This window comes from Balaenoptera ricei, chromosome 1, assembly GCF_028023285.1.
Source record: "Balaenoptera ricei isolate mBalRic1 chromosome 1, mBalRic1.hap2, whole genome shotgun sequence".
Taxonomy (NCBI): domain Eukaryota; kingdom Metazoa; phylum Chordata; class Mammalia; order Artiodactyla; family Balaenopteridae; genus Balaenoptera; species Balaenoptera ricei.
The window spans coordinates 57,798,243-57,812,559 of NC_082639.1; the positions used below are offsets into that span (position 1 = coordinate 57,798,243).

A 14,317-nucleotide genomic window follows, 5' to 3' on the forward strand; every position below is an offset into this window, starting at 1 on the left:
TTGTAGGACCTTCCACTAACATTTTTTTGTGGCTCAATGGCTTCAGTGGGGGTGGGATAATATATTTTGAAGTCCCATGTGATTTTTAGTCTAAGATTGATTTTTTCCTAGCAATTTTTGGAATCTTCTAAAAGCAAACCTACTGTATGGACATTAATACTTAAACAACAAAAAATAATGTTTCCTTAGTGGTTACTAATGATTCATTCTTCCCCTTCACTTTCCTCTGGGAAAATGAACTGGTGTTCATTATAAATAACTTTCAGTAAAATATGGATATAGTCTACATACCGTAAATATCATTTAAAAAAAACCAAAAGGATATAGGTAACACATCTAAAGTTTAGACATTTTTAACATTAAAGTTGAGAAACAGTGATAGAGCAAGTTATAAGGTGATAAGTTCCATGAATCTGTATCTCTGAAGGGTATGTAGTCATTATAAATAAGGTAATTGTTTTCTGAATATTACCAATTCTTTTTAAACTTGGCTTTTCAAAATATTTAATGATTTACTATTTTTAAACATTACATTTGTCTTTGGGTCAAAATTAGTGAGAGTAGAAATATTTGAGTTCAATTTATGAAAATTTACCAAAACTTTACAAAACGTTGCCAGGGTATAGTTAGTCTGAAGTAAAGACCATCCCTTAAATGTAGTAATATCATTTTAGAAGAAAAAGACTCAGAAGTTCAGAATCTGGAGAGAAAAATTATATAATCACAAAATAATCAGAAGTGGAACTTAACAAACTTCTTATAACTGAACTTTGTAAAAGTTCTTTCATAGCAGTATATCTGGAGAATTACAATTTTGTGTTGGTTTTAATTATAACATTTAATCTTAAAACTTAACATACTAAAAGCTAAATTTGTAATGCAGGATTTCCAAGCCTTGGTAGTATTGACATTTTGGCCAGATAATTTTTTTTGTTGTGGGGCTGTTTGGTGAATTGATGAAATTTTAGCAGTATCCTTGGCATCTACCCAAAATGTCACCATAGTCATGACAACCAAAAATGTCTCCAGATATTGCCAAGTGTCCCCTAGGAAAGGTAAAATTGTCCCCAATTAAAAGCCATTGTTGTTAATGTATCTCCATTTTATGTTGTCACAGAGCTTGCATATTTTCTTTTTCTTACAAGTTATCTAACGTATAGAAAGAGAAAGAGAAAACTGTGGAACCTATATGTATGAAAAAGAGTTTAAGAGCAAGTAAAGAAGCGACAGAGAAAGATACAATCTTTGAAACTCTTGATAGGTATCCAAGAAAAAATAAAAATTTCAGTTCAAAGTCCAAGACCATGTGAAAGAGTAACAATGCTATTTCTAAGCAAAAGTTGTATTTTTCATGTTCCACCAGAAAGAAAATATTGTAACTGCTACAAAAGAATTTATTAAAAATGTCACGTGAAAACATCATTCCAAAAAATCTCAAATAACAAGACACTAATAAAAGAAATTTTAAAAGATACAAATAAATGGAAAGGTAGTCCATGCTCATGGATTGGAAGAATTAACACTGTTAAAATGTTCATGTGACCCAAAGCAGTCTACAGATTCAATGCAATCCCTATCAAAATTCCAATGGCAGCTTTCACGGAACTAGAACAAATAATTCAGAAATTTGTGTGGAACCACAAAAGACAGTGAATAGTCTAAGCAATCTTGAGAAAGAAGAACTAAGCTGGAGGTACACACGCCCTAATTTCAAACTATACTACAAAGCACTAGTAATCAGAACAGCATGGTATTGACATAAAAACAGACACATAGATCAATGGAACAGAATAGAGAGCACAGAAGTAAACACACACATATATTGTCAATTATTTATGACAAAGGAGCCAAGAATATACAATGGAGAAAGGACAGTCTCTTCAATAAATGGTGTGGGGAGAACTAGACAGCCACAAGCAAAAGAATGATACTAGATTACTATTTTACACTGAATGTAAAAATTAACTCAAAATGGATTAAAGACTTGAAACATAGACCTGAAACCATAAATCTCCTAGAAGAAAACATAGACAGTAAGCTTCTTGACATTGGTCTTGGCATTGATTTTTTAGATCTGACTCCAAAGCAAAAGCAACCAAAGCAAAAATAAACAAGTGGGACTACATCAAACTAAAAAGCTTCTGCACAGCAAAGGAAACCATCAATGAAATGAAAAGACAACCTACTGAATAGGAGAAAATATTTGCAAACCATATATCTGATAAGGGATTAATCCAAAATATATAAAGAACTCAAAGAACTCAATAGCAAAAAAAAAAAAAAAGTCTGATTAAAAATGGACAGATAAGCAAAACAGACAATTTTTCCAAATGGTACATGAGATGTTCAACATCACTAATTACCAGGGAAATGCAGGGTATTCTGTTAAGTGAAATAAGTCAGAGAGAGGAAGACAAATACCATATGATTTCACTCATATGTGGAATGTAAAGAACAAAACAAAAACAAAACTCATAAATGCAGAGAACAGATTCATGGTTGTCAGAGGTGAAGGAGGTTGGGGGGTAGGTGAAATGGGTAAAGGGGGTGGGTTAATTATAGGGTGACAGATAGTAACTAGACATTGTGGTGATCACTTTGTAGTGTATACAAAGATTGAATTATTATGTTGTACACTTGAAACTAATATAATGTTATATACCAATTTTACCCCAATTTTTAAAAAACTGAAATAAATGAAATCTTACTTTTTTCTAAATTACTCCCTGGCAGCCTTTGGTCCCAGTCTTTAGAAGGTATGCTTGCTTTACTACTTGAATCAACTGTAGATGGTTTTACTGGTAAAGATGAAAGCTCCATAGCATTATAAGAATCATACAAATCCCAAGCAGTGGACATTATGCCTAAATAAAGAAACAGAAAGGTAAAAATTATTTTGAACCAAATTCTAATATTTTAGCTTATATATAAAGAGTTATAGCAAAATCTAAGATAAGAAAATCTATTGTTCAGGGAAAAAATACTATTGTTTTCCAACAATGGCAGGAAGTAGATAACGATGAAAAAGAAGTAGATCAAGAGGACACCTTAAGAGATCCATAGCCATTACACTTTTAGCATCTACAAATACCTTGATGTTTTAGTAATAGCTCCAAATAATCCTCACCATCTATTCTGATCCCCACACCTTCCTCCCTTTATCCCAAACTGGTGCCACATAATCTCATTAGTCTGTCGGTATAGGGCTGCCTTGATATGGCCCTGGACAACAATGTTATAATAAGGTTTTAAGGTGCTTTACTTAAGGTTAACATATAACATGCTATATTCTACAGTACTTTTTATTTGTAATCATATAATTCCATTTTTATCAAGTTAATTTCCTATATACTTATGTGTAAAGTTTGTACTTGGGAAAGTGATAGACTCTGTTCTCAGGAAATTTATAGACTAGTACGGTATTACTTTCTCTTTTTAAATTTTTGTTTGTTATCTATATTTAATCAAATTAGCAAATATAACAATGGCCTCCAAACAAAAATTGGTAATGTTATTTACCTTTAATATATAAAAATGAAAAGTGCCCAACCCCTTTTACTGCTGATATAACAATGAAATTCTCATATATAAATTATTTTATCAGTGACCATGTAACGATATATTCCTACATGCTAACCTTACTAAACTTTCAGTTAAAGTACAGTGATTTAATAAAAAGTTATTTTCCCTGAAAATCAAAACAGGATCTAGATCTAATAAATGCAACTACTTCATTGTTAGAACTTTTATTTTCATGATGTGGAATGAAGGAGCTCTGGTATTTAACAATGTTTTCAATTAGTAAGAATGTTAATTCACATCTCATAATAACATTTCTATCTTAATGAACTTATCTTGATAGTATCTAACAAAGTCATGCACAGAGTAAATAAATACCTAGTATATTTTGCTGAATTGAAAAGGGTACAATTTCCATGGTCACAAAGTAAAAGACCTTAGAAAGAAATTATTTATTTGAATTTTGAATTACCTAACCTTCTTTTTCTTCCTTTAACTAAAAGTTTAGTAAGTTGAGCATATAGAAATATATTGTTACATGGTCACTAATATGATAATTGTTACATAAATAAATATACAAGTTATAAATGAGCAATGTAAAATGTTGGGGTGATTTAGAGTTGTTTCTTCTTTAAAGATAACAAATAACATTCGTTGGTAATTTTAGTTTAGGTAACATCATTACATTTGTTCACTGGAATAAATTGAATTAACCTAAGAAAGAGAAAACCTAAGAAACAGATATTATGTACATGCCATAATATCATGTAAAGATAGAATAATGAGTGTGACTTCCCAATTTTATACTGTCATACACTATTAAAGAAATCTTATTTTAACTACTATCAGAAAAAAAAGTATTCCCTACTATACCTATGTTTTGAGCATTTCTGAGTGTACGATTGTGCAAATAGTTGTTACAAGTTTTAAAACATTGCTTCTATCTATTATTTTAATTCAGACTATAAAAGAGTAACAATTGGCCACATAACATTTATAGAAAAATAATTTTATTTTAGCTGAGTAAAAAGACATGCTTACTGTAAAAGAAAAGGTAAGACTTACACTTCCATCACCTAAAAACAATAACTGCTAACATTTTCATGCATGTCCTTCCAGACTGACATAAATATATATGTTTGTATACAAACAAATATATATGCATTTTTTTTAATAAAAATGAGCTCATATCACACATACTTTTTAAAAAGAATTTTTATTGTAGTATAATATACATAGAAAACAAACTGTTTTTATGAAACCTACCGAGTTTTAGGATTTAACTGTATTTTCAAAAGTTAGCCAGGAACACTAATTCATTTATTGAATTATCCATTTATTTGAAATGACACTTCTATAATAAATTATTGTATGTACACTGTTAGGTGGGAAAACTTTTCCTCAGTTTTTGTGAATCTTTACAGAGGCAACTTCAGCTAAATTGACATTTCTGGCTTCTTGATGTCCCTCATTCACTAATTGCCAGGGAAAGAGAAATGGCTAATCCTATAGGAGAGTTTAGGAGAAGGAATTGCAGCTCAGCCACTTCTGGATTCTTTTGTTAAGCCTGCTCACTTGCAAAAAGCATGCATTCTGGTCTGTTCTCACCCATGCAGAGGAGGTCTGTGCTTTTCTAGCTGTGCCAGTTACTCTTGGTAAGATCTATTCTGGAGGGGAAAAACAGCAAGTCCACTTAGCTATGGATTTAAGGCTACATTTTTCAATTAACTTCATCAGTAATAAAGGTACTACTTTTATTTCCATCTCTGTGACTCCTGAATCTCTTTCAATTTCAACCAAAATCAGGCAAGGAAGACATGCTTTTTTATTGCTACATAAATACATAATGTATAACGATGTATTAAAAGTGCTGAAAGAAAAAAACTTCCAACCAAGAATACTCTACCTGCCAAAGTTATCATTCAAAATTGAAGAAGACATAGAGTTTCCCAGATAAGCAAAAGCTAAAAGAATTTATCACCACTAAACTGGCCTTATAAGAAAAGCTCAAGGACCCTTTCTGCCTGTGCATGCTGCCGAGTAAGCATCGTTGAAGTCTCCCCTTCTCCACTGCCGTCATGTCTAAGTCAGAGTCTCCCAGCTCCCAGCTGCGAAAGCTCTTCATCAGAGGTTTGAGCTCTGAAACAACCAATGAGAGTCTGAGGAGCCATTGTGAGCAATGGGGGATGCTCACAGACTGTGTGCATTCACCACACAGTTCACCACTCCAGAGGCTTCGGGTTTGTCACATATGCCACTGTGGAAGAGGTGGTTACCACCATGAATGTAAGGCCACAAAAGGTGGATGGAAGAGTTGTGAATCAAAGAAGGCCATCTCAAGAGAAGATTCTCAAAGACCTGGTGCACACTTAACTGTGAGAAAGATTTTTGTTGGTGGCATTAAAGAAGACACTGAAGAACATCACCTCAGAGATTGTTTTTTTAACAGTATGGGAAAACTGAAGTGATTGAAATCATGACTGACCGAGGCAGTGGCAAGAAGAGAGGCTTTGCTTTCATAACCTTTGATGACCATGACTCCATAGACAAGATTGTCATTCAGAAATACCACTCTGTGCATGGCCACAACTGTGAAGTAAGGAAAGCCCTATTTAAGCAAAAGATGGCTAGTGCTTCATCCAGCCAAAGAAGTGGAAGTGGTTCTGGAAACTTTGGTGGTGGTCGCGGAGGTGGTTTTGGTGGGAATGACAACTTCGGTCGTGGAGGAAACTTCAGTGGTCGAGGTGGCTTTGGTGGCAGCTGCGGTGGTGGGGCATATGGTGGCAGTGGGGATAGCTATAATGGATTTGGTAATGATGGAAGCAGTTTTGGAGGTGGCAGAAGCTACAATGATTTTGGCAATTATAATAATCAATCTTCAAATTTTGGACCCATGAAAGGAGGAAACTTTGGAGGCAGAAGTTCTGGGCCCTGTGGTGGTAGGGGCCAATACTTTGCCAAACCACGAAACCAAGGTGGCTATGGTGGTTCCAGCAGCAGCAGTAGCTATGGCAGTGGCAGAAGGTTTTAATTGCTGCCAGGAAACAAAGCTTAGCAGGAGAGGAGAGCCAGAGAAGTGACAGGGAAGCTACAGGTTACAACAGATTTGTGAACTCAGCCAAGCACAGTGGTGGCAGGGCCTAGGTGCTACAAAGAAGACATGTTTTAGACAATACTCATGTGTATGGGCAAAAAAAAGCTCGAGGACTGTATTTATGACTAATTGTATAAGAGGTTATTTTAGTTTCTGTTCTGTGGAAAGTATAAAGCATTCCAACAAAGGGTTTTAATGTAGATTTTTTGTTTTTTGCACGCATGTTTTTGATTGTTAAATGTAATAGTCTGATCATGACATTGAATAAATGTGTCTTTTTAAAATGTGCTATGTAAAGTTAGTCTACTCTGAAGCCATTTTGGTAAACTACCCCAACAGTGTGAAGTTAGAATTCCTTCAGGGTAATGCCAGGTTCCATGTGAAATTTATTTACAACCTGCTTGGGTGGAGAAGCCATTGTCTTCAGAAACCTTGGTGTAGTTGAACTGACAGTTACTGTGTTGTGACCTGGAGTTCACCATTAAAAGGGTCACCCAAGCAAAGTCATGGAGTTTTTTGGTTATTAATATGATTCTTGGCACATCCTATGCGATATATCTAAATTGAATTATGGTACCAGATAAAGTTATAGATGGGAATGAAGCTTGTGTATCATCCTTTATCATGTGTAACCAATAAACGATTTAATACCCTCTTGAAAAACAATGCTAAAGGGACTTCTTTAAGCTGAAAAGAAAGGATGCTAATTAGTAACAAGGAAACATGAAAGAACAAGTCTCACTGAAAAGGTAAATATATAGTAAGGTAGTGGATTAATCATTTTTAAGCTAGTATGAAGATTAAAGAAAAAATAGTAAAAATAGCTATGATGACAATAATTAGTCAATGAATACATAAAATAAAAAGATATAAAATGTGACATCAAAAACATAAGATGGGAAAAGAGAATAAAAATGTTGAACTTTAGAATGGGATCAAGTGTAAGTTTTTATCCCCAAATCAGTCAGTGTGATATAGCACATTAACAAAATGAAGCATAAAACTATATGATCATAGAGGATAAAAAGCGTTTGACAAAAGTCAACATCCGTTTATGATAAAAACTGTCAACAAAGTGGGTATAGAGGGAACAGACAAAATATTAAAGGCCATATATGAGGAGCCCACATCTAACATCATACTCAACAATAAAAAGCTGAAAGCATTTCCTCTAAGATCAGGAACAAGACAAGGATGCCCACAATTTCCACTTTTATTCAACATAATATTGGAAGTCCTAGATGGAGAAAATAGGCAAGAAAAAGAAATAGGCATCCAAATTGGAAAGAAAAAAGTAAAACTGTCACTCTTTGCAGATGACATATTATATACAGAAAAGCCTAAAGATTCCATCAAAAAATTGTTAGAACAAATAAAGTAATTCAGTAAATCACAGGATATAAAATCAATACACAAAAATCTGCTGCATTTCTATACACCAATAACAAGCTATCACAAAGAGAAATAAAGGAAATCCTATTCACAAATGCATCCCTCCACCCCAAAAAAACACCACCTAGGAATAAATTTAACCAAGAAGGTGAAAGACCTCTATATTGAAAACCACAAGACATTAATGAAAGTAATGGAAGAAGACACAAATAAATGGGAAGACACAAATAAATGGAAGACACAAATAAATATCCATAAATGGATATTTCATGCTCATGAATTAGACGAATCAGTATTGTTAAATGTCCATACTTCCCAAGGCACTCCACAGATTCAATGTAATCTCCATTGAAATTCCAATGACATTTTTCAAAGAAATAGAACAAACTGTCCTAAAATTTGTATAGAACCACAAGAAAAATCAAACAGCCAGAGCAATCTTGTGTAACAAGGAACAAAGTTGGAGGCATCACACTCTCTGATTTGAAACTATATTATAGGACTTCCCTGGTGGCTCAGTGGTTAAGAATCCACCTGCCAATGCAGGGGACATGGGTTTGATCTCTGGTCCAGGAAGACCCCACATGATGTGGAGCAACTAAGCCCGTGTGCCACAACTACTGAGCCTGCGTTCTATAGCCCGTGAGCCACAGCTACTGAGCCCACGTGCCACAACTACTGAAGCCCACGCACCTAGAGCCTGTGCTCCACAACAAGAGAAGCCACCACAACGAGAAGCCTGCACACCGCAACGAACAGTAGTCCCCACTCGCTGCAACTAGAGAAAGCCCACGCACAGCAATGAAGACCCAACACAGCCAAAAAGAAAAAGAAAAAGAAACTATATTACAAAGGTATAGTAATTAAAACAGTATGCTACTGACATAAAAACAGACACATAGATCAATGGAACAAAATTGAGAGCTCAGAAATAAACCCACATATATATTGTCAATTAATTTGTAACAAAAGAGCCAAGAATATACAATGGGGAAAGAAATGTCTCTTCAGTAAGTGGTGTTGGAAAAACTGGACAACCACAGGCAAAAGAATGAACCTAGATCACTATTTTACACCATACATAAAAATTAACTCAAAATGGATTAAAGACTTGAATGTAAGACCTGAAATCATAAAACTCTTAGAAGAAAACATAGGAAGTATGCTCTTTGACACTGGTCTTAGTAATACTTTTTTGGATATGTCTCCTCAGGCAAGGGAAACAAAAGCAAAAATAAACAAATGGGACTAGTATATCAAACTAAAAAGTTTTGTACAGCAAAGGAAACTATCAACAAAATGAAAAGGCCTCTTACTGAATGGGAGAAGATATTTTCAAGCAATATATCTTATAAAGGGTTAATGTCTAAAATATACACAGAACTCATATAATTCAACATTAAAAACAAACAACCTAATTTTAAAAATGGGCAGAGGACCTGAATAGACTTTTTTCAAAGATGACATGCAGATAGCCAACAGGTACGAGAAAGGTGCTCAACATCACTAACCAACTGGGAAATGCAAATCAAAACCCAATGAGATATCATCTCATGCCTGTTAAAATGGTTATTATCAAAATACAAAAAATAAGTGTTGGCAAGGATGTGGAGAAAAGGGAACACTTGTGCACCATGGGTGAGAATGTAAATTGGTGTAAGCACTATGAAAAGCAGTATGGAGGTTCCTCAAAAAATTAAAAATAGAACTACCATATCATCCAGCAATTCCACTTCTAGGCATTTATGCGAAGAAAAGGAAAACACTAACTTGAAAAGATATATGCACCCCCATGTTCATAGCAAAAGTAGTACAATAGCCAAAATATGGAAGGTGATCCTTGAGGGATAAATGGATAAAGAAGATGTGGTATATATACATAATGTAATAATATATAGCCATGAAAAAATGAAATCTTGCCATCTGTAACAACATGGATGGATCTTAAGATTATTATACTACATGAAATATGCCAGACAGAAAAAGATAAATACCTTATGATCTCACTTATATGTGGAATCTAAAAAAGATAGAGAGAGAGAGCATGGACACAGAGAACAGACTGGTAATTGCCAGAGGCAAGGGAGTGAGGGGTGGGTGAAATGGGTGAAGGGGGTTAAAAAGTACAAACTTCCCTCTATAAAATAAATAAGGCATGGGGGTGTAATGTACAGAGTGGTGACTATAGTTAATAATACCGTATTGTATATTTGGAAGTTGCTAAGAGTGTAGATCTTAAAAGTACTCATCACAAGAAAAAAACTTTTCTATGTACAGTGACGAATGTTAACTAGACTTATGATCATGATCATGATCCATTTCACAATATATACAAACATCAAATTGATATGTTGTACACCTGAAACTAATGTTATATGTCAATTATATCTCAATGAAAAATAATAAAATAAAAAAGAATTAGAGCAGGGCTTCCTTGGTGGCGCAGTGGTTAAGAATCCGCCTGCCAATACAGGGGACATGGGTTCGTTCCCTTGTCCAGGAAGATCCCACATGCCGCGGAGCAACTAAGCCCATGCACCAAAACTACTGAGCCTGCGCTCTTAGCCCACAAGCCACAACTACTGAAGCCTGCAGACCTAGAGCCTGTGCTCTGCAACAAGAGAAGCCACCACAATGAGAAGCCTGCGCAACGCAACGAAGAGTAGCCCCTGCTCGCCGCAACTAGAGAAAGCCGGCGCGCAGCAACAAACACCCAGCTCAACCAAAAATAAATAAATTAATTAATTAATTTAAAAAAAGAATTAGAGCAGAAATCAGTAAAATTGAAAACAGGAATTCAATAGAGAAAGTCAATTAAACTAAAAGTTGGTTCTTAGAAAAGATTAATAAAATCAATAAGCCTCTAGCCAGGATAACTAAGAAAAAAATTACTAATATCATAAGTGAAAGAGACGATATCACTACATATTCCATGGACATTAAAAAGATAACAAAGGGAACTTCCCTGGTGGTGCAATGGTTAAGAATCTGCCTGCCAATGCAGGGGACACGGGTTCAAGCCCTGGTCCAGGAAGATCCCATATGCTGCAGAGCAACTAAGCCCGTGCACTGCAACTACTGAGCCTGTGCTCTAGAGCCCACGAGCCACAACTACTGAGCCCATGTGCCACAACTATGGAAGCCCACATGCCTAGAGCCCGTGCTCTACAACAAGAGAAGCCACCGCACTGAGAAGCCTGCACACGGCAAGGAAGAGCAGCCCCCGTTCGCCACAAGTAGAGAAAGCCTGCACGCAGCAACAAAGACCCAACATAGCCATAAATAAATAAAGAAATTTATTTATTAAAAAAAAAAAGATAACAAAGGAATACTATGAACAACTCTATGCCACTAGATTTGATAACCTTGATGAAATTGTCTGATTCCTTGAAAGACACAATCTGCCAAAACTCACACAAGAAGAAATAGACAATCTGTACAGCCCTATATCAATTAAGGAAATTGAATAAATAATTAATAATCTTCCAAAACTGAAAGCACCAGGCCCAGATAGATCCACTGATTTCTACCAATAATTTAAGGAGAAAATTACACCAATTCCCTGCAATATCTTTCAGAGGATAGAAACAGAGGGAATACTTCTTAACTCATACTTTGAGGCCAGCATTACTCTAATACCAAAAACAGACAAAAACACCATAAGAAAGGAAAATGGCAGAACAATAACTCTCATGAACACAGATGCAAAAATCCTCTACGAAATATTAGCAATCAAATCCAGCAGTATATAAAGAGAATTATACACCACAATTAAGTGGAGTTTATCCCAGGTATACAAAGCTAGTTCAACATTGGAAAATTGATTGATGTAATCCATCACATCAACAGGCCAAAGAAGAAAAATGACTTGATCATATCAACAGATTCAGAAAAAGCCCTTGACAAAATCCAACACTCGTTCATGATAAAAACTCTCAGTAATTTAGGAATAGAGGAGGAACTTAACTTGACAAAGAACATCTATAAAAACCTACAGCTAACATACTTAAAGGGTTTCTTCTAGAAACTAGAAGATCTTCCACTAAGATCAGGACCAAGGCAAGGATGTTCCCTTTCATCACTCCTTTTCAACATCCTACTGGAAGTCCAAGCTAATGCAGTAAGATAAGAAAAAGGAAATAAAAGAAATACACATGGGAAAGGAAGAAATAAAGCTGTTTTTGTTCTCGGATGACATAATCATCTATATAGAAAATCTGAAAGAATTAACAAAAACTACTGAACTAGTAAGTGATTACAGCAAGGTTGCAGGGTACAAGGTTAATACTATACAAAAGTCAATCTCTATCCTGTATACCAACAATGAACAAAGGAATTTGAAATTTAAAACAATATGATTTACATTAGCACCCCAAAAATGGAATAGTAATAAATCTAACAAAATATGTACAAAATTTATTATGAGGAAAACTACTAAACTCTGATGAACAAAATCAAAGAATGAAATAAATGGAGAAATATTCCATGTTTATTAATAGGAAGACTCAGCATTGTCATGATGTCTGTTCTTCCCAAATTGATCTATAGATTCAATGCAATCCCAATCAAAATCCCAACAAGTTATTTTGTGCATATCAGCAAACGGATTCTAAAGTTTATGTGAAGGGGCAAAAGACCCAGAAGAGCCAGCACAATATTGAAGACAAAGAACAAAGTTGGAGGACTGACACTGCTCAACTTGAAGACTTACTACAATGCTACAGTAATCAAGACAATGTGAATAGAACACAATAGAGTGCTCAGAAATAAACCCACATTAATATAATCAATTGATCTCTGTCAAAGGAATGAAAAAAACAAATGGAGCAAAGATAGTCTTTTCAACAAATGGCGCTGGAACAACTGGACAACCAAATGCAAAAAAAAAAATTAATCTATACACAGATCTTACATCCTTCAGAAAAATTAACTAAAAACTCATTATAGACTTAAAAGTAAAAGCAAAACTAGAAAACTCCTAGAATAAAACATAGGAGAAAACTTAGATGACCTTGAGTATGGCAATGACTTTTTAGAAACAGCAAAAGCACAATCCATTAAGTAATAATAGATATGCTGGACTTCATTAAAATTAAAAATGTCTGCTCTGTAAAAAGAAATGTCAAGAGAATAACAAGACAAGCCACATATTGGAAGAAAACATTTGCTAAAGATACATCTGAAAAAGGACTATTGTCCAAAATATACAAATATCTTTTGATCCTTAACAATAAGAAAACAAACAACCAAATTTTAAAATGGGCCAAAGAGGTTAACAGACACCTCATCAAAGAAGACATACAGATGGCAAGTAGGTATACAAAAATATGCTCCACATCATATGTCATCATGGAAGTACAAATTAAAACAAAAATGAGGGGAATTCCCTGGTGGTCCATGGTTGGGACTTGGTGCTTTCACTGCTGGGGCCTGGGTTCCATCCCTGGTTGGGGAACTAGGATCCCTCAAGCCGGACAATGCAGCCAAAAAACCAAAAAAACAAACAAACAAACAAAAATGAGTTGCAAAAAAAAAAAAAAAGAAAAACACAAAATGCTGGTGAGGACATGGAACCACAGAAACTCTTCATCATTGCTTCTGGGAATGCAAAATGGTACAGCCACTTTGGAAGACTGTATGGCTATTTCTTACAAAAATAAAAACACTGTTGCCATACAATCCAGCAATAGTGCTCCTTGATATTTACCGAAAGGAGTTGAAAACTTATGTCTACACAAAAACCTGCACACAGATATTTATAGCAGCTTTATTGATAATTGCCAAAACTTGAAACAATCAAGATGCCCTTCAGTAGGTAAATGGATAAATTAACTGTGGTACATCCAGATAATGGATGGTTAAAAGTCTTGCTACCTATGTTCAACAAGCCTTCCATGACAGAGGAGAGGATTTCAGAGGAGTCTCTTTGTGTGGCATTCAGTATGCCTGTTTTTTGTTTGTTTTGTTTGTTTGTTAAGTACCCATGTCTTGATCTGTGCCTGGTGTTCCCCAGCTAAAGAGCCTCTATTTTGTCCTCTCCAGAGAAGAAATTTCTGACATCTTCCAGGGTAGAATAGGGGAAGTTGCTCAGAGAATGTACTTGATTCCTTTTTGTGATTGAATTATATTTCATTGCATGTATTTACACATTTTGTTTATCCATTCATCCATTGATGGACATTTCAGTTGTTTCTACTTTTTGACTATGGTAAAAATTGCTGCCATGAACATGTGTGTACATATATTTGAGTACCTATTTTCCATTCTGTGGGGTATTATATATACTTAGGAGTGGAATTGCTGAGTCATATG

At 34.9% G+C, this 14,317-nt stretch overlaps 1 protein-coding gene and 1 pseudogene across 1 annotated transcript in view; one reads left to right on the top strand and one right to left on the bottom strand.

Annotated features, from left to right (window-relative positions):
- The window catches only part of DNAI4 (dynein axonemal intermediate chain 4), a 123,572-nt gene that overhangs the window by 66,968 nt on the left and 42,287 nt on the right, over positions 1-14,317 (bottom strand). The window contains 1 exon segment of the mRNA XM_059924219.1: positions 2,709-2,864. Within this exon segment, the coding sequence (XP_059780202.1) occupies positions 2,709-2,864 (156 nt within the window).
- LOC132350246 (heterogeneous nuclear ribonucleoprotein A1-like) lies at positions 5,598-6,772 on the top strand (annotated as a pseudogene).